Below are 26,776 nucleotides of genomic sequence, written 5' to 3'. Positions count from 1 at the left end.
CAAAACCTTACCTCCGCGGCGGATGTATGTGCCTCGGGGGTAAAGTTTTGATCATGGACCAGCAACGGACTCATAAAAACCGTGGCTCATCTGGCCCGGGTCCATTTATCTTATTTTCAAAATCCCTTCTGTTCTTGTTGTAGGATAAAATAGGAAACTAACACTACTGTTAGTGTTAGTTTCCTATTTTATCCAAGTGATATATCACTAGGCCCTACTACAGCAATATAGGCCTAAGCATATAAGTTTCGGCAATGCATATTTATAAATATGCATTGCCTTGTATTTTTAAACTAACAATATTGTCAATAGGCAGAAACAGAAAATGGTCAATTCACTCTATAAAGTAGATATATGATATATAAATATATATATATATGTATATACATATATATATATATATATATATATATATATATATATATATATATACATATATATGTATATATATATATATATATATATATATATATATATATATATATATATATATATATATATAAATATATATATATATATACATAGTAAATATATATATATATACATAGTAAATATATTAAATATAAATATTTATACTATTAGGCTACAATTTAAAAGAAATGCTGCAGCTAACGTATCAGAAAATGAATAACTGGTGAATGACAAGAAGTTCAATACAAGGTTTTTTATTGATACATATTTCTATTCCTCTGTCTGTGGAGGTGGAGGCGGGACTCGTCTCTTCGCTGCCCGATCCGCCGCCAGGTTGAACTACCTGATTGCGTGTTTGGTGACCTCAGCGTCTGTGGCTGACCTTGGGACCACATTTTTTCTTACAGCACCTGTAATCAAACAAGATTACAAGACAGATATGTTTATGTTTATGGTATGGAGCAACCAAAGCCAAGTATGCTTACACAATACAAAATATGAGATAGGTATTAAGGAGATTACATTTGAAAAAGAAACATGACTTAAAGTTACAGGAGGTGGTTAAAATAAGAGGTGCAAAAACTGAATTTATAGGGTATAGGTGTGCAAGACATCCAAAATGTTCAAACAATATCGTTATTTGGTTCCATGATCAGAGTACTTTATGTGGATAAATCTGTGTGTTTTTTTCATATTTGTTTGGCTCTGTTGGGTGACGGCTTCATATCCATAAACCAACTTTGGGAAGTTGACATTGTTTTCTTATTATATTTGTACTACCATTCTATGTTTGTATTCGTGTAGACCTCACATCATATAAATAGCCGAGTGCGGACCGGAACACACGTCACTCAACTTATAACCAATAGGAACCATTCCGCTGTGGAGGGGCGTTGGCGAGCCGGTTGCAGTCGTAGACCGCGCTTTCTCACACTACAGAGGAACTGAAGACAAAGAACGCCTCCTGAAAACTTACTCCCGCGATGTTATGGGTCACGTGATATGGTGAGAAGTCGGACACAATTTTTCAACTCCGAACCTATCACGTTAGGTAGCCAGCTGCAGCGCACGAGGCAACGTGAACAAGTCCAATTAACTACTCAATTAGAGGCGGAGAGAATCACAGCCATTGTCAACGCCGTTTACAGTGCCATTGAAAAAAGGAATCAAAAGGAGGGAGTCTCACAGCAAAGTGCATGTTGTCAGAAAGGTAGGATTTGTTTTATTAGCATTATTCAGATAGTTAACAGGAATGTTTTCACTACCTCATGTGATTTTGTTTTATTTTATTTCATTTTTTTTACGGTGTTTGACGGTGTTGACAAACATCTGTTGAAGCATTACGTTAATCTGACCAAGAGAATAAGTTTGGGAGCAGCTACAGGTATGATGGTTGCTACGATTTTTAAGGCCGCCCCCACTATTGACTTTGAAAGTATGTAATAATACTTTGAATTATATACTTACTGAAAAGTAAGGTCTTTGTTGCCATCCTGCTAAAGGCCTTTTTGTTGTTGACAACCTTCCAATTGATTTGATGTGAAACATCATCTGTGAAGATCCTGCCCAGGATGTTCCAGGTCACCCGCTTCACATCCTAGCCTGCAGTGGTGGCCAAAGAAGAAATCTAAAAGGCATAGACATCTCTTTAAACAAACAGGTAAACATTTTTAGGCTTAAGTTGCATTTAAAATGTTTTTGTCCCTGTTGAAAGCGTCCAGAAATGTAAAAAAAACAGAACCTGTTCTCTTGGCTCATGGACCTATGCTACCTTTACACACGATGTCAAACCAGGCAGATTGTGGCTCACTGACATAATCTTACCACTGGGAAAAGGCGGTTCAGGACAGGCCTGGTTGTCAGGGCTGATTCAAAAGAATATATGCATAATCATGGACAATCAATAAACCTAATGGCACCATTCATATTAAGTAAGAAACCTCACCACTCTTTGTCGAGCTGGGCCATTTGATGGTTCATTCAAAAATGCGTCAAATGCCTCCACTGCCTCCAACTGTTCCAGTGGAAACTGGATATTGGCCGGCACTTCCACTTCTGGCCCCTGGGTAATGGTCAACCTGCTGGTCAAGAAGTTGACCTTCGCCATCAGCTGGTCGTGGGTGTGTTTAGTAGTTTCCAGCAGGCTAAGTATCTGGACCTCAGCCGCTGTTGACAAACAACAGTGTTAGTCAATGACAAATGTTATTGACAAAATTTGAAGAAAATATGTGATTGGTTGTGAATTTAAATTTTTTCCAAAATCTGTGGCACAGAATGACCATCCGGTATTTGTCAGTTATTGCTCACCAGAGCAGGAAATGTTGTCGGCCATTCTTCCCCCTCGCCATGATGGCCTGTAGGCCAGTCTGGATCCAAGCTCCTCTGTCTGCCACATGTTGAGGGCTGGTCCGGGGGCTGGAGGGAGTCGAGGAAGGACTGCCGTTCTTAGTGAGGTGGGCATTGTGAGAGAGTCATCAGTTAACCATGACTGATGATACCCAAGAAGCCTATCTATTCACTAATATTTCAGAGATCAGTCGCTACCTTGTGTAACTCTCTGCATGTTTAATGCAGGTGCTGGTGAAGTCATTTGAATAAGTCCTTCCCCATGGTGAGGTGCTAAGGGAGATAAATTGGTATTAAATGGTTGTGTTTTTTTATGCAGTATGCAGAAATCAGAGATCAGATGCAATCTGATTTGAAACCAAGTGACCGTTGATGTGTTAATATAAATGGGGCCCACTGTATTTAATATTATTTCGGAGATCAGTCTTTACCTAGAAAGTTATCTCCAGTTGAGGAGTTGAGTTGACGAGTACTAATGACTCTTGCTGGCACTCGGCAAGACGGTGGAGCTGGCAGAAGGGATACAAAGAGAGGGGAATATCTTTAGCACTACGAATGTTAACCATATCTTTAATACTAATGTGGTGGTTTCGTTTTTTCGATGTTAAGAGATTATTCCCTTCTCTGCCAGTGCAATTGGCTTGCCAACCCCAGAAATGCGAGGTCACCATTCCCCTGGTCTTCCTTGCTATCATCCGAGTCCCCGAGACGATGGCTGTTGGGTAACCATATCCTTAGGATTATTGCAATACCAAAATTGCCAAATATACATATAGTACAAAAACAAGACAGAACACACTTACACTGGCTTCCTGTTCCTTTTTTTCTGGCAGCTCAAGCTCATTCTCTGCCTCAGATTGCAGGTCTGAGGTGTTGCAGCCGTTTCGATATTGTTGCATTATTTTTAATGCGTCTTTGTAGTTGTCTAAAATTGAATATGTTAAAATGAACATGAGTTTCAAATTAGCTGTAGAGCTGAACATAATATTATTATTATTGATGATTATGTATCAGGTCTGTCTCTTACAAGAGACCTGGTCAGAACATAGACAGAATAGGTTATTCCAAGCAGAAAGAGAAGCAACTATGACGTTATTTTTAAACAAGAAATTTATGAATTTGTATACCACAAGTTCAGACAACAGAAACGTCATATCTTGGCCAGCCTTTTTTGAACGGCTACACGTGTCCTTCGTCTTAAAGTTGATAAAGAGACAGGCACAGTCTTTCTATTCATGTTTGCGCTAAAAGACAAGAAAATACAGTAAAGTTTATCTTTGATCATTGTGTCTAATGTTATATTTAAATAAATACATTGTTAAATGGTGGTGTTGTCTGTTTCATTGCTACAAACTAGACAAGATATAGGGCAACGTTAAATTTTGGTTGTACTTCTTGATTCGGCCCCATGAATAGGCCAACAGCTGCTAGAAAAATGTGTAAGCAACATTACATTTTAACAAACCAGAAAGTATCTTACTTGATTAAGCGAACGCGGCAGGAGCAATTGTAGGCAAAAATCCAGGCAATCCAGGCAATAGATGATGCTGCAAAACACACAAAATAGAAGACGGGACCAAGTTCCATACAGTAGTATAAGAAATTATGACCAGGCACAAAATACATTAGTCGTCTGAACAGACATAAACAGTGATTAAAAAAATTATTTTCTAATTCATTAATTTTAATTACAAAAATTGCAGATAGACACTTTACATTATACATTCTGTATGTAATAGTCACTGTTCTGCGTTGTGTCTTTCATAGTGATGCACACACAGGAGTTGATGTGGAGGATTTATTCACCTTTTCTTTTTTTTGAATGGAAACAAAAACAGGGCGTCTCACACACAGTCCACAGTAAACAAGATCTCTCTCCACATCCGAGCGTCAGTGAACTCAACTCAATTATTTATGCTAACATGTGGAAATAATAATAATAATAATAAAAGGTAAATAAAGCATAAAATTGTCTCTAATTAATTTAATAAAAAACAGTATATAAAATATATACATCAGCAAATAACAAAAATATATATTGAGAAAAAGGATCCTTAATATGTGCAGAAATATACCTCATTTTTCCCACTCACATCAACTCATTCTATATTTTTTTCTACAATTAATTATGCCAAAAAAGTCATAACAGACATACCTTTTTTTTAATGGAAACAAACAACACGTCACACACAGTCCACAGTCAACAGGATCTTTCTCCACTAAAGAATAAAGAAAGAAATAATACACACTCATAATAATACCACAGCGGCACACAAGATGTCCACACAGACACACAGCGGAGTTTTTGGCCCATGCGCAAACTCACCAGACCAGGAAACACAGTAATAACTTTCATTTCATTTTCATTTACCTCCTTCATTGATGTGCATCTTTGATCGAAAGACAATTATACCTTAATTATACAATTTTAAATTCACACAACAATGCCTAAGAAGGAGCAGGATGAAGAAACATCTTATAGTGTCCTGCCCCCTTTGACATAATACATAGTCTTACGTCATGGATATCATTTAAACCAACAAATACATCCAAATGTAATGAAACAATCAAAAAACACAAGAGAAACAAAACAACTGCAAAACTTCATAAAGTATAAATCAAACAGAGGAAATAATAATAATAATATACACCTCACGGAATGATACAAAGCAAATACAAAACCAGAGTAAAATAAGTAAAATAATAAACAAAAAGAAAAATGTAAACACTTATGGCTGTCTATATGATCTTATTGTTCTATCTTTATATATTTTTTTCAATTGGAATATATTTTTACACTATTTTATCTCATTGTAAAGAGAATTCCACAATTTTACCCCCACCACTGATGTACACATTTGTTTTGAAGTTGTCCTTGAATATTGCTGTTTGAAATTACCTTTTCTTCTGTGCTCTGTACTCTCAGAAGTGCTGACAAACATTTTTTGTAAATTTGCTGGTAATGTTTTACTTTTAGCCTTAAACATGACATACAATGGTTGTAGCTTTACTAGCTCCTGAAGTTTCAATAGACCAGAATTAATAAATAATATGTTAGTGTGTTCTAACTAATCTACTTTATGAATAATCCTTATACTGTAGCTCTTTTCTGTAGTTGATACAATGCCTTTATGTTACTCTTATATGTTCCCCCACACTTCCACACAGGAATTCTATACATACTTGCCAACCTTGAGATCTCCGATTTCGGGAGGTGGGGTGTGGGGGTGTGTTTGGGGGTGGGGAGTATATTTACATTCACCAAGTCAAGTATTTCATATATATATATATATATATATATATATATATATATATGTATATATATATATATATATATATATATATATATATATATATATATATATATATATATATATATATATATATATATATATATATATACATATATATATATATATATATATATATATATATATATAAAAGAAATACTTGAATTTCAGTGTTCATTTATTTACACATTTACACACACATAACACTCATCTACTCATTGTTGAGGTAAGGGTGGAATTGTCCATCCTTGTTTTTCTAACCATATGCATGTGCAGTAGATGACAGTATTGTCCTGTTTAAGAGTGTCAAACATTACCATGAATTGATTAATGTGGACCCCGACTTAAACAAGTTGAAAAACTTATTCGGGTGTTACCATTTAGTGGTCAATTGTACAGAATATGTACTGAACGGTGCAATCTACTAATATGAATCGATAGATACCTTGCTACTAATAAACTAATGTCCAAATTCCAATCCGGTTTCAGAACTAACCACTCCACTGACACATGCCTTCTCTATCTGACCGACCACATCAAACATGAGGCATGGTCATGCTGGACATTCAGAAGGCCTTTGACACTGTTAACCACGTTACACTGTTGGATAAGCTCGAGCAATCGGATTCGATAAAACTTCATTGAGCTGGATGCAATCTTACTTGGAGCGGAGGAAACAGGTGGTAGAGGTGAACGGCACCATGTCCCCTCCCCTCTCAGTAAGCTGTGGAGTCCCCCAAGGCAGTATACTAATACCTTTACTGTTCCTAATATGAGTTGGGAAATTGTGTTGGATGTAAATATAAACGGAATACAATGATTTGCAAATCCTTTTCAACCCATATCCAATTGAATGCACTACAAAGACAAGATATTTGATGTTCAAACTCATGAACTTTTTTTTTTGTTACAAATAATAATTAACTTAGAATTTCATGGCTGCAACATGTGTCAAAGTAGTTGGGAAAGAGCATGTTCAACACTGTGTTACATCTCCTTTTCGTTTAACAACACTCAACAAACGTTTAGGAACCGAGGAAACTAATTGTTGAAGCTTTGAAAGTGGAATTCTTTCCCATTCTTGTTTTATGTAGAGCTTTAGTTGTTCAACAGTCTGGGGTCTCCGCTGTCGTATTTTACGCTTCATAATGCGCCACAAATTTTCCATGGGAGACATGTCTTGACTGCAGGCAGGCCAGGAAAGTACCCACACTCTTTTACTACGAAGCCACGCTGTTGTAACGCGTGTCTTCCTACTTTCAGAAGCATCCAGGAAATGCAGGTGAATGGCATGCTCATCTCCAGCAGCAGTGTCACCATTGGCAGGAAGTGTCCCATGTCATCATGCACTACTGCCCCTACGTATCCTGCCAAGGCAAAGAAATGGTGCGTTGCCAGTGGGAGGTCAAGTGACCAAAACACCAATCCAGGGGCGTAACAGAAAATAATTGAGAAACACTGCTGCCGAAGGACGTTAAATAACTGGCTAAAATGCTACAGTGGTTAAGGATGTGTTCGTTCGGTTGCCGTTGTTACATTTGCAAGACGCAGCTAGAATGTCATCAACATGCATCATTACAATATTATGATAGTAATAAAAGGTGTATTGTCCGCCAAATTTGTATAATTAATATTGTCTATCGTGTAATCCTAATTTATACTGAATAGGAAGTCACTTTGTAGCAATTTTAATGCTCTATAACCTGTCAGTAGATATGTTACTGCTCAGAGATAATTCGGAAGTTAAAAATACCAGTCAGTCAAAGTTTGGACACACCTCATTTATAGCAGTGATTAAAATTGTTATATCATTTACCTGATATTCTAAATTTAACCCTTTGATGCATAACATATGCACACCCCTTTTAATGCACAACGTGGGTCAAAAATGACCCGCATCAATTTCCCATGTTATTTCATGCTGCCTGAGTGTGTCTTTGCTATATCTTTTGAAATCAATGTATTTTATAATTTAATAATTCAAGTATTCTTTAAAAATCTTGTTTTTGATTACCACAAATCATTATTTATATTCTTCTTACCATACCTTATGAACAAAGGTATTTTTTGTAAAACTACATCAAGTTTACACACATGGGTCAAAAATGACCCGCATCAATTTCCCATGTTATTTCAAGCTGCCTGAGTGTTTCTTCTCTGTGTCTTTTGAAATCAATGTATTTTATAATTTAATAATTCAATTATTCTTTAAAAATCTTGTTTTTGATGACCACAAATCTTTATTTATATGTTTCCTACCATACTTTATGAACAAAAATCCATCCATCCATCCATCCATCATCTTCCGCTTATCCGAGGTCGGGTCGCGGGGGCAGCAGCCTAAGCAGGGAAGCCCAGACTTCCCTATCTCCAGCCACTTCGTCTAGCTCTTCCCGGGGGATCCCGAGGCGTTCCCAGGCCAGCCGGGAGACATAGTCTTTCCAACGTGTCCTGGGTCTTCCCCGTGGCCTCCTACCAGCTGGACGTGCCCTAAACACCTCCCTAGGGAGGCGTTCGGGTGGCATCCTGACCAGATGCCCGAACCACCTCATCTGGCTCCTCTCGATGTGGAGGAGCAGCGGCTTTACGTTGAGCTCCTCCCGGATGGCAGAGCTTCTCACCCTATCTCTAAGGGAGAGCCCCGCCACCCGGCGGAGGAAACTCATTTCGGCCGCTTGTACCCGTGATCTTATCCTTTCGGTCATGACCCAAAGCTCATGACCATAGGTGAGGATGGGAACGTAGATCGACCGGTAAATTGAGAGCTTTGCCTTCCGGCTCAGCTCCTTCTTCACCACAACGGATCGATACAACGTCCGCATTACTGAAGACGCCGCACCGATCCGCCTGTCGATCTCACGATCCACTCTTCCCCCACTCGTGAACAAGACTCCTAGGTACTTGAACTCCTCCACTTGGGGCAGGGTCTCTTCCCCAACCCGGAGATGGCACTCCACCCTTTTCCGGGCGAGAACCATGGACTCGGACTTGGAGGTGCTGATTCTCATTCCGGTCGCTTCACACTCGGCTGCGAACCGATCCAGTGAGAGCTGAAGATCCCGGCCAGATGAAGCCATCAGGACTACATCATCTGCAAAAAGCAGAGACCTAATCCCGTGGCCACCAAACCGGAACCCCTCAACGCCTTGACTGCGCCTAGAAATTCTGTCCATAAAAGTTATGAACAGAATCGGTGACAAAGGACAGCCTTGGCGGAGTCCAACCTTCACTGGAAACGTGTCCGACTTACTGCCAGCAATGCGGACCAAGCTCTGGCACTGATCATACAGGGAGCGGACTGCCACAATAAGACAGTCCGATACCCCATACTCTCTGAGCACTCCCCACAGGACTTCCCGAGGGACACGGTCGAATGCCTTCTCCAAGTCCACAAAGCACATGTAGACTGGTTGGGCAAACTCCCATGCACCCTCAAGAACCCTGCCGAGAGTATAGAGCTGGTCCACAGTTCCACGACCAGGACGAAAACCACACTGTTCCTCCTGAATCCGAGGTTCGACTATCCGGCGAAGCCTCCTCTCCAGTACACCTGAATAAACCTTACCGGGAAGGCTGAGGAGTGTGATCCCACGATAGTTGGAACACACCCTCCGGTCCCCCTTCTTAAAGAGAGGGACCACCACCCCGGTCTGCCAATCCAGAGGTACCGCCCCCGATGTCCACGCGATGCTGCAGAGTCTTGTCAACCAAGACAGCCCCACAGCATCCAGAGCCTTAAGGAACTCCGGGCGGATCTCATCCACCCCCGGGGCCTTGCCGCCGAGGAGCTTTTTAACTACCTCAGCGACCTCAGCCCCAGAAATAGGAGAGTCCACTACAGATTCCCCAGGCACCGCTTCCTCAAAGAAAGACGTGTTGGTGGGATTGAGGAGGTCTTTGAAGTATTCCCTCCACCGATCCACAACATCCGCAGTCGAAGTCAGCAGAACACCATCCGCACCATACACGGTGTTGATAGTGCACTGCTTCCCCTTCCTGAGGCGCCGTATGGTGGTCCAGAATCGCTTCGAAGCCGTCCGGAAGTCGTTTTCCATGGCTTCCCCGAACTCTTCCCATGTCCGAGTTTTTGCCTCCGCGACCGCTAAAGCTGCACACCGCTTGGCCCGTCGGTACCCGTCCACTGCCTCCGGAGTCCTATGAGCCAAAAGAACCCGATAGGACTCCTTCTTCAGCTTGACGGCATCCCTCACTGCTGGTGTCCACCAACGGGTTCTGGGATTACCGCCACGACAGGCACCAACAACCTTGCGGCCACAGCTCCAATCAGCCGCCTCGACAATAGAGGTTCGGAACATGGTCCACTCGGACTCAATGTCCCGCACCTCCCTCGTGACATGTTCAAAGTTCTCCCGGAGGTGTGAATTGAAACTCTCTCTGACAGGAGACTCTGCCAGACGTTCCCAGCAGACCCTCACAATGCGCTTGGGCCTGCCAGGTCTGTCCGGCATCCTCCCCCACCATCGCAGCCAACTCACCACCAGGTGGTGATCGGTAGAAAGCTCCGCCCCTCTCTTCACCCGAGTGTCCAAAACATAAGGCCGCAAATCCGATGACACAACTACAAAGTCGATCATGGAACTGCGGCCTAGGGTGTCCTGGTGCCAAGTGCACATATGGACACCCTTATGTTTGAACATGGTGTTTGTTATCGACAAACTGTGACGAGCACAAAAGTCCAATAACAAAACACCACTCGGGTTTAGATCCGGGCGACCATTCTTCCCAATCACGCCTCTCCAGGTTTCACTGTCGTTGCCAACATGAGCGTTGAAGTCTCCCAGTAGGACAAGGGAATCACCCGGAGGAGCACTTTCCAGTACTCCCTCGAGTGTACCCAAAAAGGGTGGGTATTCTGAACTGCTGTTTGGTGCGTAAGCACAAACAACAGTCAGGACCCGTCCCCCCACCCGAAGGCGAAGGGAAGCTACCCTCTCGTCCACTGGGTTGAACTCAAACGTACAGGCTTTGAGCCGGGGGGCAACAAGAATTGCCACCCCAGCCCGTCGCCTCTCACTGCCGGCAACGCCAGAGTGGAAGAGGGTCCAGTCCCTCTCGAGAGAACTGGTTCCAGAGCCCTTGCTGTGCGTCGAGGTGAGTCCGACTATATCCAGCCGGAACTTCTCTACCTCGCGCACTAGCTCAGGCTCCTTCCCCCCCAGTGAGGTGACGTTCCACGTCCCAAGAGCTAGCTTCTGTAGCCGAGGATCGGACCGCCAAGTGCCCTGCCTTCGGCTGCCGCCCAGCTCACAATGCACCCGACCTCTATGGCCCCTCCTATGAGTGGTGAGCCCATTGGAGGGATGACCCACGTTGCCTCTTCGGGCTGTGCCCGGCCGGGCCCCATGGGAACAGGCCCGACCACCAGGCGCTCGCCATCGTGCCCCAACTCCGGGCCTGGCTCCAGAGCGGGGCCCCGGTGACCCACGTCCGGGCGAGGGAAATCTGGGTTCATTTCGTTGTAAATCCATAGAAGTCTTTGAGCTGCTCTTTGTCTGATCACTCACCTAGGACCTGTTTGTCTTGGGAGACCCTACCAGGGGGCATGAAAACCCCCAGACAACATAGCTCCTAGGATCATTGGGACACGCAAACTCCTCTACCACGGTAAGGTAGCAGCTTGTAATACTACATCAAGTTTACACACATGGGTCAAAAATGGATGAAGGCATATTACAATAATATTTTACTTCAAATACCTATTTTAGATGTGATTCGGGCCAAACAATCATACATTCGTTATTTGAAACCAGTTTATTTGTCATTTTGACAAACATCTGGCAGTAACAAAAATAAACTTGTGATTTAGACCAAGTTAAACAAAATTGTCAATTCAGTTCTTATGATTCTTTTATTCTTTATTAGTTAGTTATCCAAAGACATGCACCTGGGGATAGGTTGATTGGCAACACTAAATAGGCCTTAGTGTGTGAATGGGAGTGTGAATGTTGTCTGTCTATCTGTGTTGGCCCTGCGATGATGTGGCGACTTGTACATGGTGTACGCCGCCTTCCGCCCGATTGTAGCTGAGATAGGCGCCAGCGCCCCCCGCGACCCCAAAAGGGAATAAGCGGTAGGAAATGGATGGATAGTTAGTTATCAGATTCCTCACATGTAGCACACATTACCACTGTGCGTTTGTGCTCCTCGCACACAGGCTTCTTGCACTGCGAACACCAGCTGAATTTTCTGTCTTTGGCAGATGGGCAGATTGTACATCTCTTCCTCTTCGGCGCGCCCTTCTGTCTTATGTCCTCTTCTGGTTGGGTGGTGACTATGGTTTGTTTTTTTTATCCCGCATCTTCCCATTGCCTCTATGATACGCTTTTGGAGTGTGGGCGTGCCCTCCATGCGGCTCTTCATATGTGGCATAACCAGCTCTTTGCCCAGCTCCTTGATGAATGCATTGGTGACACCACCCATGTAACCAGGGTGTTCTGTATTGAAGTTGGTGTAAGCATTGAGGGTGGCAATATCCAGCATATTGTACCAGAGCGCCATGGGCCACCTCTGTGTTTTCCGCTTGCATGTGTAGGTGCCAACCATCTGATCTGTCGTGTCCACTCCTCTTTTGTTCTGTTGTAGTACAGTATCACTTCTGGTTTCTTCTTCTGACTGTCATCCACTGCTTTGTCACCATGCATTAGGCTCAGAAGGACAACAGCCTTTCCTTTCTTCTATACATAGCTCACCATGGTCATGTTACCATTAAATCCGAATTCTGAGCTATGAATCATCCGTGATTTGCATGGCTTTATCATAGGTGGTATGTCTGGTTTGTTCTGGCGAAGAGTCCCAACAATAGTCAGGTTCTTCTCGAGGAGCTTCTCTGCCAAAGGGACACTGGTGAAGAAGTTGTCCATTTTGATGTTGCGACCTAACCCTAACCCTAAATTATGATTTTAGCTGAACAAAAACATGATATTTACTAAATATATGTGATGGTAAACGATAAAATACATTTATTTGAAATATATAGCAAAGCAACGCTCAGGCTAACATGAAATAACATGGAAAATAGATGTGGGTCATTTTTGACCCATGTTGTGAATTGGAAGGGTAGTAATACAAAAATAATTTTAATTCAAAAAGTTGAAGAGAAAGAATAAAATAATGTTTAATGACCAAAAACAAGTTAATTGAGGAATACCTGGAATACTGAAAGATTACATTCAATTATTGCAAAGAAACAGATAGTAAAAACTTGGTTGGGTCACATTTGACCCAGGTTATGCATCAAAGGGTTAACCACAATTATTTATACTGAACATCCTTTGCGGTCAGTGGTTTTGTGTGTAAACGTAGCTAGAGTTAAGTAATTAAATTTTGAACAGTGAAAGTTGATGATTTTTGACTTATTTCCTCAAGTTGTGTTTTATTTCAATCTCAAAATTATTCAAAATCTTATTTGTGTACAATGATTTTGCTGAGTAGCAATAATATTCCATGCAGTATGTATGCCATCGGACCTTGGATATGCTGAACATGTTGACATTCATTTAGAGCTGTGACTTGCAAGCTTCTGTTTGTGCCCATAATGCTTTGGAATGTGCTGTCATACATTCGAGATGCCTTTTGCATCGTCTGTTTGCTTGTATGCACCATCACACTTTCAGTCATTTCACTGACAGCAGCGCCTAATATCCAACTATTTTCTATAAAGCCCTTATATTGAGGTAAATCCCGATCTCTGTTCCGACTAACTGGACTGAGAGGTATGTTACATTCTGGATTGTTTAGCTCTCAACCATACATGCAACAAATTACTCACAAAAAGGCTTGTGCCATAGGAACAGCACACTTGTGTTTTTGTAGGTTCAATATGAGATTGTTTCCAAAAGCCCCTACAAACACACTGATTAAATACAGTCCACAGGGATCTGCGGTACCACTGATTTTCTTTCTGATCCAATACAGAGTACAATCCAGGCTGGTATCGGAGTTCCTGATTCGATACCGATTCTTTGTGCAAACATACTTAATATGTCTGCAAAATTTTTAAAATTTATGTATTTCAAATAATAACATGTCTCATAACATAAAAAATACAAGACAAAGTTAATTATTTCTAACTTCGAAGTATATCAGAATGAGAATCAGAATCAGAGATACTTTATTAATCCCCAAGGGAGAAAAAATAAAATATTAAAATACAAAAAATAGGTCTAAGCCTGGGCCCCTGGAGAAGGGGTCCTGACTGAGGCCAAGGGAAAAAAAACAACTCATAGCCATAGTACACATCCCATTTACATGTGTGTAAGAGGGAAACATCAAAGAACACAATGGACATGAAAGACATTAAAGTAGCAGAGCTGATGCAACCAGCCACTTGTACATACAGCTATGAATAAAAGTGAAATAAAAATATACACTCTGGTGGCCTCTGCGGTGTTCCATGCCGTTGTCTGCTGGGGTGGAGAGAGCATGGCCAGAGACAAGGGGCAGACCCAACAAAGCAACCAAGAGGGCCGACTCCACTCTCGACCGCCAACCAACTCTCGGGCAGTGTCCAGTCCACATGGATGAGTGGGGATACGTCCAAGAAGACTGAGGTGTCCGATACCAGCTCATTCCGCCAAGACACTGAGAAGTTTGTCCGTCCCGGCGCTCAGTGCCAGCTCCTCAGCCCTGTCTCTTCATCCGCATCTCCTCCAGTCTCTACAAACGGACTCTGGTGTGGCAAAGACCCAGCAGCTGCTCTCCATTACCCAAAAGGCTCACGGGAGGCAGATCCAGAAGTCCACAAAAAAGCACCGTAGAGGTCACAAAAGTGCCACCCCTTGTCACACAGTCCCAAAGGGTCCCGGACCAAAAGGCAAAAAAAAAAAAAAAAAAAAAAAAAAATATATATATATATATATATATATATATATATATATATATGAAAACAAGAAGGGAACACAAAAGGATGACACAAGAGCACAGAGCTCCTGCTAACAGCAGCCACTACAGCGATGCCATCTTGGAAGAAAAAAAAAGGTACTGGCGTGAATAACAATATAGTCAAGCCTATAAAACAGACAAATCATACAAATTACACAGAAATTGTGTTTCAAACCATAAAAAAAAGAAATAGATAAAATAACAAAATCATTAAAATAGATTTATTATCAAGAAATAACATTAGCAAAAAAAAAACTCATTCACAATTCAGTTACATGAATATGTTCATGTGAAAATACCATACATGTAAAAAACACTCAACAAAAGCATCCAACATTGACACGTTGCCTCGTCCACAAGTTTAGTTACTTTTATATACTGTTCCTGTAAATTAAATACATTATATCAAATAAATAAAGTATCAAAATGGTTCCTATTTTGATTTGAGAATCGACATTACAGCGTAAATGGGGGCGGCATGGCGTAGTGGGTAGAGCGGCCGTGCCAGAAACCTGAGGGTTGCAGGTTCGCTTCCCACCTATTGATATCCAAATCGCTGCCGTTGTGTCCTTGGGCAGGACACTTCACCCTTGCCCCCGGTGCCGCTCACACTGGTGAATGAATGATGAATGAACGATAGGTGGTGGTCGGAGGTAACAGTAAGAGAGAAATTTGAACACAAATTCAAAAAGACGAAATAGATGAAATGAAATGGAAATATTACATACGATTTTTTACAACAAAAGGTGGCAAGAAACACTTCAATAATGAATCAAATTAAAAGTGTTCTGGACCAAATATCTACCCATATTTTCTATTGCTCACTATTGTTTCCAAATCTCAGCTATATTGAATTTATACAGGCTGGCTGTATACACATATGGTTGTATTTTTTAAGTGCATTGACAACAAAAAGCATCTTGCATCTTATTGTGCAGCAATATGGGGGAATATTTACAAAAGTATGCTTCATTTACTAACTGTGTTACAAAAGAAGTCAGTCAGAATAATACATATTTGGGCCTGATTTAATAAGAACTATAAAATTGTGTGGACTATTGGTGGCTGTGTTACATGTCATCATACTAAAAGTGTGTGTATAATTGATAACAAGTGTAAAAGTGGCGCAGACCGCTGTATTTAAATGAGGATTTGGCGTGTACTGCTGGCGTTCTGTTCTCATAGAAACCTTCATTTCCCTCCATATTCATAATCTTATGCTCTCCGACCTGTGTGCAATGTTGACAAAGCAGTATAAATCTATCATCTCTAACACAATTTCCGCAATATAAAGTTGACATAGAACTGAAACTATTTTAAGTATGCTATGACAGCGTGTTCTGCATTGAGGCGGTGGACCATCACAACACTGAAGCGCATGCATGCTTCTGGAATAATCCAAACGCAATAAAATAGATAGTGTAAGATGTTTTTTCATATAGGAGATACATTTTAATACAAACCCCGTTTCCATATGTATTGGGAAATAGTGTTTCATGTAAATATAAACGGAATACAATGATTTGCAAATCATTTTCAACCCATATTCAGTTGAATATGCTACAAAGACAACATATTTGATGTTCAAACTGATAGGTGAAAGGTGGCAATAAAGACTGATAATGTTGAGGAATGTTCATTTATTTAATGTTCACTTATTTGGAACATCCCACAGGTGTGTAGGCTAAGTGGGAGCAGGTGGGTGCCATGATTGGGTATAAAAACAGCTTCCCAAAAAATGCTCAGTCTTTCACAAGAAAAGATGGGGCGAAGTACACCCCTTTGTCCACAACTGCGTGAGCAAATAGTTAAACTGTTTAAGAACAACGTTTCTCAAAGTGCAACTGCAAGAAATTTAGGGATTTCAACATCCACGGTCCATAATATCATCAAAAGGCTCAGAGAATCTGGAGAAATCACTCCACGTAAGCGGCATGGCCAGAAACAAACATTGAATGACCGTGACCTTCGATCCGTCAGATGGCACTGTATAAAAAAACGATATCAATTTCTAAAGGATATCACCACATGGGCTCAGGAACACTTCAGAAAACCACTGTCACTAAATACAGTTCGTCGCCACATCTGTAAGTGCAAGTTAAAGCTCTACAATGCAAAGCGAAAGCTATTTATCAACAACATCCAGAAACGGCGCCGGCTTCTCTGGGCCCGAGATCATCCAAGATGCAAAGTGGAAAAGTGTTCTGTGGTCTGACGAGTCCACATTTCAAATTGTTTTTGGAAATATTCGACATGGTGTCATCCGGACCAAAGGTGAAGCGAACCATCCAGACTGTTATCGACGCAAAGTTCAAAAGCCAGCATCTGTGATGGTATGTGGGTGCATTAGAGCCCAAGGCATGGGTAACTTACACATCTGTGATGACACCATTAATGCTGAAAGGTACATACAGGTTTTGGAACAGCATATGCTGCCATCTAAGCGCCGTCTTTTTCATGGACGCCCCTGCTTATTTCAGCAAGACATTGCCAAGCCAAATTCAGCACATGTTACAACAGCGTGGCTTCGTAAAAAAAAGAGTGCGGGTACTTTCCTGGCCCGCCTGCAGTCCAGACCTGTCTCCCATCGAAAATGTGTGGCGCATTATGAAGCGTAAAATACGACAGCGGAGACCCCGGACATAAAACAAGAATGGGAAAGAATTCCACTTTCAAAACTTCAACAATTATTTTCCTCAGTTCCCAAACATTTATTGAGTGTTGGTAAAAGAAAAGGTGATGTAACACAGTTGTGAACATGCCCTTTCCCAACTACTTTGGCACGTGTTGCAGCCATGAAATTCTAAGTTCATTATTATTTGCAAAAAAAAAAAAGTTTATGAGTTTGAACATCAAATATCTTGTCTTTGTAGTGCATTCAACTGAATGTTGGTTGAAAAGGATTTGCAAATCAATGTAGTCCGTTTATATTTACATCTAACACAATTTCCCAACTCATATGGAAACGGGGTTTGTAATATATTTCCTATATGAAAAAATTAATGCCATTAAAAAAACAACAGCAGATACCAAAAGACATCAATTCAATTAATTTTAATCAGCCCCTTAAGTCAAGCAGCAGCTATAAAGTTATAAAAGGATATTGCTGAATAGACAACATTTGTAATATTTAATTTATGACACTCCAAATATGTCGACACATACACAGAGGACAAAGAATTTTCTTTCAAGCAGACTCTGTAGTGCAATCCAGCTCCTTTCTTTAACTGTCAGCTCGTACGTAACTTTCAAACATGCCAAGTAAAGAGGCAAAATACTGCCCGCAGAAAAGTTTCAGCCTTGATAAATCAAATTGCGCATGCTGATTGATTATATGTGCGTATTCTCCTTCAAGTATTGTTGGAAATCTGATAATTAGCATATATGTTGCATATTCATGAAGATAGACACGCTAAATGGATTGTCAATCAATTTTGCTCACTTAAGAGACAATCTTGTGCGCAGAAGCTTAATCCTTTAGTAGATCAGGCCATCGAGAACATTGAAAACCCCTTTTTTACTGAATCAAAAATATTGAAATTGAATGATTTGGTGTGTTTGCAAACAGCTAAAATTATCCATCATCCATCCATCCATCATCTTCCGCTTATCCGAGGTCGGGTCGCGGGGGCAGCAGCCTAAGCAGGGAAGCCCAGACTTCCCTATCTCCAGCCACTTCGTCCAGCTCTTCCCGGGGGATCCCGAGGCGTTCCCAGGCCAGCCGGGAGACATAGTCTTCCCAACGTGTCCTGGGTCTTCCCCGTGGCCTCCTACCAGCTGGACGTGCCCTAAACACCTCCCTAGGGAGGCGTTCGGGGGGCATCCTGACCAGATGCCCGAACCACCTCATCTGGCTCCTCTCGATGTGAAGGAGCAGCGGCTTTACTTTGAGTTCCTCCCGGATGGCAGAGCTCCTCACCCTATCTCTAAGGGAGAGCCCCGCCACCCGGCGGAGGAAACTCATTTCGGCCGCTTGTACCCGTGATCTTATCCTTTCGGTCATGACCCAAAGCTCATGACCATAGGTGAGGATGGGGACGTAGATCGACCGGTAAATTGAGAGCTTTGCCTTCCGGCTCAGCTCCTTCTTCACCACAACGGATCGATACAACGTCCGCATTACTGAAGACGCCGCACCGATCCGCCTGTCGATCTCACGATCCACTCTTCCCCCACTCGTGAACAAGACTCCTAGGTACTTGAACTCCTCCACTTGGGGCAGGGTCTCCTCCCCAACCCGGAGATAGCACTCCGGGTTGAAATTGAATGATTTGGTGTGTTTGCAAACAGCTAAAATTATGTGCGAAGCAAACTTAAACAAGCTACCAAGACACTAAAGAGGAGAAATAAAACCTATAACTTAAATAAACTTAGATACAACTTCAGAAATTTGTATGCACGTACAGTACCTTTATTATATGAGTATGTGGAATCAAATTTTGGAGTGGATTACGCAAATAAATAAATACAATTACTAATTTTATCCAGTTTAATAAACTAAGTATTTACAAAGTATAAAAATGAACAATCCTGATAAACATCTTAAACCTTATCGAAAACTGAGATCATCCTATTCATCTCATTATGTGAATCACAACTTATGAACAAATATTTATTTGTGAGAACTTTATTGATTATGTATTGATTTAAATAGTGTGTATTGCAAATTGAATGCAGTAAATAAATTGCTATCAATGGAAAGAGTAAGGATTAAATAAGCTGTGCTTCCTTCTACTCTTTTTTGGGCATGTTGAAAGGAGAAACAGAAATATGTGATGTAATATTTTACAACTGTATCCGTGTTCAAAATAAATTCAAAACCATAACCATGAATCTGAGGTAGCACGGACATTTGGTTTTGTACTACCTTTCTAAAATGCTTCCTGGAAATTGGTATCCTCAATAAAATTAGTTAAATTAGTAATATTTTTTTAAATAAAAACTTTAATATTATCATAAAACACCCTGTAGGTTTGGCATGGGTCAACAAATCAAATATTCCAACTATCAATGAAAATAATTGATACATTGATAGCCTGCTCCATAAATTGCTCCGTCCATGTGTGATTCTTTTGTCTCTCGCGGTCAATCAAGGTTCAAGAGAGTTAGACATAAACTTAGACTTAGACAAACTTTAATGATCCACAAGGGAAATTGTTCCACACAGTAGCTCAGTTACAAAGGATGGAAAGTGTAAGGATGGAAAGGATAATGCAGGTATAAAGTAGAGTAAACATGTACCGTAGTAACAATATAAAATATAATATACATGTAATATTTACATATTATATATACAGTATGGTATGTATACTGATATATTATATTTTTATATAATATATACAATATATAAAAATTACCATGTAAAAATATACAGTTTATGTAACAGCAGCAGCATAAAATAGAGAGTAGATCCAGCAGAAAAAAGACATTATAAACAAAAAGAGGTAGCTAACCTAGAAGCTGTCAGGTAATAGACAGATATCATCTATTGCTGTATGGCGAGTGATTACACAGCTGGATGGATTGCAGAATGAAGTAGTTCTTGAATCAAACACTGTGGGAATGAAGCTGAAGGAGCCTGTTGGAGTATAAGCTCCACTGTCCCTCAATGGTGAAGTGGGTGGGCAGGATTGTCTATGGCGGTGAGCAGTTTGTCCAGTGTCCTACTGGCCCCCACTGACACAAACGCCCCCAACTGTGTGCCAATAGTTTGGCCGGCTTTCCAGATCAGTTTGTAAATCCAGTTTAAGTCCCTTTTGCTGGTGCTGCTCTCCCAACAAACCGATGCAAAGTACTGGGCACTGGCCACAACAGACTGATAAAAGATCTCCAGAGGCTTTCTGCACACATTAAAGGGCCTAAGCTTCTTCTGTGTATCAAACTCAGCACCTGGGCACATTTATTCAATAGCATAATTAAATTAACAGAGGGAATCCTCTTGTCAGTCATCCACAGTCTCAGTGGGGCAGGAAAGACTGCTTGCTTACACACACTGGATGCACAGACCTTGCCTTGTCTGGCCTCGTCGCTATCATAAGGAACAATGCAAAGTAACGAAAACTAAAAGGAAAAAAAAGATGATTGCAAAGCCAAGTGTCTCAAGCAAGGTAAGTCCATCAACACTGACGAATGACCAAGTATGCCCAATTTGTTGGAAAGTGATGGCAACAAAGTAAAGCCGCTGCTCCTTCACATCGAGAGGAGCCAGATGAGGTGGTTCGGGCATCTGGTCAGGATGCCACCCGAACGCCTCCCTAGGGAGGTGTTTAGGGCACGTCCAACCGGTAGGAGGCCACGGGGAAGACCCAGGACACGTTGGGAAGATTATGTCTCCCGGCTGGCCTGGGAACGCCTCGGGATCCCCCGGGAAGAGCTAGACGAAGTGGCTGGGGAGAGGGAAGTCTGGGTTTCCCTGCTTAGGCTGTTGCCCCCGCGACCCAACCTCGGATAAGCGGAAGATGATGGATGGATGATGGCAACACAACTTGATGTTTAATATTTATTGAAATGCAATTTTTTTTCTAACAGAGATTGAGAATCAATGTTTTTAATTTTTGTAAAGTTATGTAGGATAAATAAAAGTCCTTGCCCTTCCAATTATAATCGTAAAGAATATTGAGAAAATAAAGTTTATTGCGTTTGAAATTAACACTTGAATTATTATTACTACTATTAATATCATATGTTATGATCAAGATAATGCCGATAATAATATTGTTTAGCGTCCAAAAAAAGTTATTCTTGGCCCAGGTTGGTAACAACTTTAAAATACCTGTAGAGCTGCAGAAAAAGAAATACATGTATCAAGTCCAATTCTGGCATGAATAATATAGGACCATATTGATGTAAGTTTTATAACATGAATTAAATGTAAATAATTCTAGTTATATGCGGAAAAAAAAAAAACTGTTTGGCATGGTCAGCCTATTGCAGATAACACTAGTGTGGATGGGAAAGAATTGGTGGTGTAAAGATGGGCTGAGAGCATATGTGTCGGTGGGTGGGAGGGTTGGAGAAAGAGAAGGGGGTGGCGGGAGGACAAGCGGGTGGGTGCTGTGAAATCCGTTAACAGGGAAGCTCTGTGCGTTTGCTCGCTGCCTTGGCTGCTTGCCCAACTTGGTTCATTGTGATCAAGCCATGATCGTGGACCCCAGGCAGCCCTCGCCGTCGCCGCCTCGGCTGCCTCGCGTCTGGACTCAGCCTCGCTATGGAAAGACCTGTGAGTGCCTTCTCTTCTTCCACCCCCCTCCCTACACTCTGCCTCTGCCCAGTGTGGGGTTCTGCTCTGTCGCAGATTCAGCTGTGGCTGCCTGCAAAGCCTCTCACTCGTGTTTGGCTCTTTCTCTCTCCTCATGGAGCTCCTGTAGGTTGGCAGGAACGTTGGGTATGAAGGACGCCTTGGCAGCTTTCTCTTTGCAGGCCCACCCTTGTCCCCGCGGCCTGCCTGTTCAGTGGTAGTCCCCACAATACCTCTGTGGGTGTTTGGGCTTCTGTGTTTATACGTTTGCGTCACTCCTGCAAAAACTACTCAGAGAAACCCAGAAGGGTAGCTTCTCCGCAGAGAGTGGGGCGACTGGTTGCAGCCGCTGACATTGGCTTTGCTGGGACTCCGAGCCGACAGCGTGTCTCTGCCTGGCGACTATTCTTGGTGGTATGTCCTCATGATCTGTTGTGTTTGGATTCCCTGACAACTACAAGCTGTGAGGTAAAATCTTGTCTGCCTGCAGTCACTCTAAGTGAGTCCCAACTTTTCCCAAGTTGACAATATATTTGTAAGTTTACAGCAGTTTTATAGGACCTATTGAGATTTAAATAGATCTAAGTCTGATGGTCTGTGTCAGCCTTTCCTTTTGCTCAGAATAGTGGCCACAAGGGTAACACATTGTAAGAATCTTTGCAACGGGTTGTTTTTTCTGTGCGCACTTGCTTGAAATATTACAAAAAGCCAGTCACGGCACTGTTGTCATCACTGCTGCACCCCTAGAGGACTACCGACGAATATGATAATGTTTCACATTTTGTTATACCTCTGAGAGGTATAACAAACAAAAAATTATTTTTACAGCATGTAAATTATTTAGCTGTCATAATAGTAAGAAGCGGTATATAAAGACGAGAATGTTTTAGTGTGTCTGCTGTGGAAAGATTGTGACTGACAGATGTTTTAGTCCCAGACAAGAATGAGACAGAAGTATTACTTTGACTTGTTTTTGCTAGACATAAAATGCATCAACTGGTTCATCTTTTACATCTAAGAAAATATATACCGGTAATTAACACTGTTTGGAAAAGTGAAAGGTTTGAGGATGTCTCGATCAACATTTATGGACTCTGATCTGATTTTTCTGGCCTCAGATCTAATAATCGGGACATCTCAAGTTCCAGTGCATCCGGAGACTATTCACGGCGCTTCACTTTTCCTACATTTTTGTTATGTTACAGCCTTATTCCAAAATGCAATTCATACATTTTTGTCCTCAAAATTATACAGACATTACCCCATAAGGAATATATATATATATATATATATATATATATATATATATATATATATATACATATATATATTCTTTAATGCAAATGTATTACAACAAAAATACAATCACATGGAAATAAGTATTTACAGCCTTTGCTCAATACTTTGTTGAGAGACCTTTGGCGGCAAATACAGCCTCAAATTTGTCTTAATATGATGCCACCTACTGCACGCCTTTGGGCAGTTACACCCATTCCTCTTCGCCCATTCTTCTTTGCAGCACCTCTTGAGATCCATCAGATTGGAGGGGAAGCGTTGGTTTTCATCCAGGAAGTCTCAGTACGTTGATGCATTCATCTTAGTCTAGTCAGGGTGGTGACAAACAACCTGATGGTCACTCTGTCAGAGCTATAGCATTCCTCTGTGGAGAGAGAAGAACCTTCCAGAAGGACAACCATCGGTGCAGCAATCCACCAATCAGGCCTGTCGAGAAAAGTTTGCCAAAATGACCCTGAAAGACTCTCAGACCAAGAGAAACAAAATTCTCTGGTCTGATGAGACAAAAATTTAACTATTTGATGTGAATTCCAGGAATCACGTTAGGAGGAAACCAAACACCGCTCATCATCAAGCCATTGCCTTTTTTACAGTTAATCTTGGAGGTGCCAGCATCATGCTGCGTGAGTTGGCCAGGATAGAGGGAAAGATGATTGCAACAATGTACATGGACATTCTGGATGAAAACCAACACTTCCCACCCTACTTGTTTGAGTAGGGTGAAATAAGCAAAACTGCCGTAAGATAAGTGTGCCAAACTTGTAGCATTGTAAGAAAAAATACCTGAGGCTGAAATTGCTGCCAAAGGTGCATTAACAAAGTATTGAGCAAAAGCTGTGAATACTTATGTACATTATTTTTATTTTTACAATTTTGTTTTTATAAATTTGCAAAACCTTTTTAAAAATATTTATACATTGCATATAGGGTGTTGTCTTCAGAATTTCGAGGACAATATGCATTTATTGCATTTTGGAATAAGGCTCTAACACAGGGGTAGGGAACCTATGGCTCTAGAGCAAGATGTGGCTCTTTTGATGACTGCATCTGGCTCTCAGATAAATCTTAGCTGACATTGCTTAACAGGATAAGTAATGAATAATTCCACTGGTAATCACAATGTTAAAAATAACGTTCAAAATGTAAGCCATTTTCATGCATTTTAATCCATCCATCTGTTTTCTCCCGCACCTGTTCAAGAAATAACAATTTTATCAAAAATAATTAAAGACTTTTTACACTCTAAAAATGTTGGTCTTACTTAAAAAAATGCACGCATTTAGTTGTATTCAGTGTTAAAAAATATGATATGGCTCTCACGGAAATACATTTTAAAATATTTGGCTTTCATGGCTCCCTCAGCCAAAAAGGTTCCCGAGCCCTGCAAAATAAGGAAACGTGAAGCTCAGTTAACATTTTCCAGGCCCACTGTCGGTGGCACAGCTGTCTTACACACACACACAATGCAACAAGTGATCCTCGCTCGTCAGTCATTGCTAATGGGAAGAACCTCAAAGAAACAAAAATTAAGAGAAAATAATATGATTGCAAAGCCGATTGTTCCAGTGTGGAAATATTTTGGCTTCAAAGGCCTACTGAGATTTTCTTATTCAAACGGGGATAGCAGCTTCATTCTATGTGTCATACTTGATCATTTCGCGATATTGCCATATTTTTGCTAAAAGGATTTAGTAGAGAACATCCACGATAAAGTTCGCAACAGGAGAAAAGCTCAGCCTCTACCGGAAGTCGCAGACGATGACGTCACATGTTGATGGCTCCTCATATATTCACATTGATTTTAATGAGAGCCTCCAACAGAAACAGCTATTCAGATCGGGAAAACGACAATTTCCCCATTAATTTGAGCGAGGATGAAAGATTCGTGTTTGAGGATATTGATAGCGACGGACTAGAAAAAAAAAAAAGTTAAAAACACAAAACGCGATTGCAATCGCGTTGCATTGAGACAAATTCATATGTTTTTAGAGACATTTACTAGGATAATTCTGGGAAATCCCTTATCTTTCTATTGTGTTGCTAGTGTTTTAGTCAGTTTAACAGTACCTGATAGTCGGAAGTGTACGTCCACGGCCGGGTGTTGACGCGCTGTGTCTCGGGGAAGTCGACGGCAGCTGTACGGGAGGCACAAGCTCAGCTGATATCCATAAGAGGCGACTTTTTAACCACAATTTTCTCACCGAAACCTGCTGGTTGACATTCGGTTGTAATCCATTTTCGCTGTGATCCATAGTAAAGTTTCACGTCCGTGAATTTTAAACAAGGAATCACCGTGTGTTTGTGTGGATAAAGGCTAAAGCTTCCCAACTCCGTCTTTCTACTTTGACTTCTCCATTATTAATTGAACAAATTGCAAAAGATTCAGCAACACAGATCTCCAAAATACTGTGTAATTATGCTGTTAAAGCAGACAAATTTTAGCTGTGTGTGTACGCAGCGCTCATATTCATAACAGGTCGTGAGGTCACGCGTGCACGTCATCATTATGCGACGTTTTCAAGAAAAAAGTCCCGGGAAATTTAAAATTGCAATTTAGTAAACTAAAAAGGCCGTATTGGCATGTGTTGCAATGTTAATATTTCATCATTGATATATAAACTATCAGACTCAGGGTGGGTAGTAGTGGGTTTCAGTAGGTCTTTAAATAAAATGATTAACATGAGCTCATTATCACAGACGAACAACCAAGTATGGCAAATATGTTGGAAAAAGTGATGGCAACAATCAAAGACAACAAAACAGACAACGTCATACAGTTTTTCTAATTAGGGCAAAAACTGCACTTAAAGGTACCCATTTTGGTTAATTAAAATGTATTAACCTTTCAAATACAATGTTTCCAAAAAAAAAAGACAAACTGTTTTTTTTTTTTTTTGTTTGAAAGTAATACTTGGATATATTTTTTACTAATATTTTGTACAATATATTGTCCAGAAAAATCAATAGGCCAAGGTGTACAAGCGATATAAACTGCTCCCTTCCCTTTTTAACCATGTCAAGATATGCCTCACCTCACAAATACACACGCACATTAAAGTTACGTTTCAACAGCAGTGTTTAGAAATCTAAAGTAAGTAAGAAGTGCTTGGTTAACTTTTGTGTTTTGTGACAATCAATGCTGCTGGGCCCAGGGAGAGATGCAGCAGAGCATGAAGCACAGAGCCTGGCAAAGAGCTTCCCTTTGAGGAAATATACAGAAGGATTTACTCATAACTACATTTAATCCTGGAGAAAGTTCTTACAATTTATGGCAGTAGTGGATACAATGAAACAG

The 26,776-nt window shown here is 41.0% G+C and overlaps 2 protein-coding genes across 10 annotated transcripts in view; one reads left to right on the top strand and one right to left on the bottom strand.

Annotated features, from left to right (window-relative positions):
- Positions 1 to 649: 649 nt before the first annotated feature.
- Positions 650 to 26,776, bottom strand: part of LOC133549726 (putative transmembrane protein INAFM2) — a 118,137-nt gene continuing 92,010 nt past the window's right edge. For 2 of the 6 annotated variants that reach the window (XM_061895444.1, XM_061895446.1), the window contains 7 exons: positions 4,238 to 4,304; positions 3,561 to 3,682; positions 3,189 to 3,472; positions 2,956 to 3,030; positions 2,719 to 2,855; positions 1,879 to 2,577; positions 650 to 821 (listed from right to left, as the gene is read on the bottom strand). The gene's annotated coding sequence lies outside the window, so the exon portion shown is untranslated. Of the gene's footprint in view, positions 822 to 1,878; positions 2,578 to 2,718; positions 2,856 to 2,955; positions 3,031 to 3,188; positions 3,473 to 3,560; positions 3,683 to 3,761; positions 4,002 to 4,237; positions 4,305 to 26,776 lie in introns of those variants that run through there. The other 4 variants (XM_061895447.1, XM_061895448.1, XM_061895449.1 and 1 more) reach the window with 4 other exon arrangements.
- LOC133549724 (coiled-coil domain-containing protein 9B) overlaps positions 21,981 to 26,776 on the top strand; it is a 62,737-nt gene continuing 57,941 nt past the window's right edge. The window contains exon 1 of one of the 4 annotated variants that reach the window (XM_061895440.1): positions 21,981 to 22,167. In XM_061895440.1, the coding sequence (XP_061751424.1) occupies positions 22,156 to 22,167 (12 nt within the window). In that variant the 5' untranslated portion in view covers positions 21,981 to 22,155. Of the gene's footprint in view, positions 22,168 to 22,246; positions 22,685 to 26,776 lie in introns of those variants that run through there. The other 3 variants (XM_061895441.1, XM_061895442.1, XM_061895443.1) reach the window with 3 other exon arrangements.

Source organism: Nerophis ophidion, linkage group LG03, assembly GCF_033978795.1.
Source record: "Nerophis ophidion isolate RoL-2023_Sa linkage group LG03, RoL_Noph_v1.0, whole genome shotgun sequence".
Taxonomy (NCBI): Eukaryota; Metazoa; Chordata; class Actinopteri; order Syngnathiformes; family Syngnathidae; genus Nerophis; species Nerophis ophidion.
Note: the sequence above shows the minus strand (reverse complement) of the source record. Positions and strands in the feature narration are given on the sequence as shown.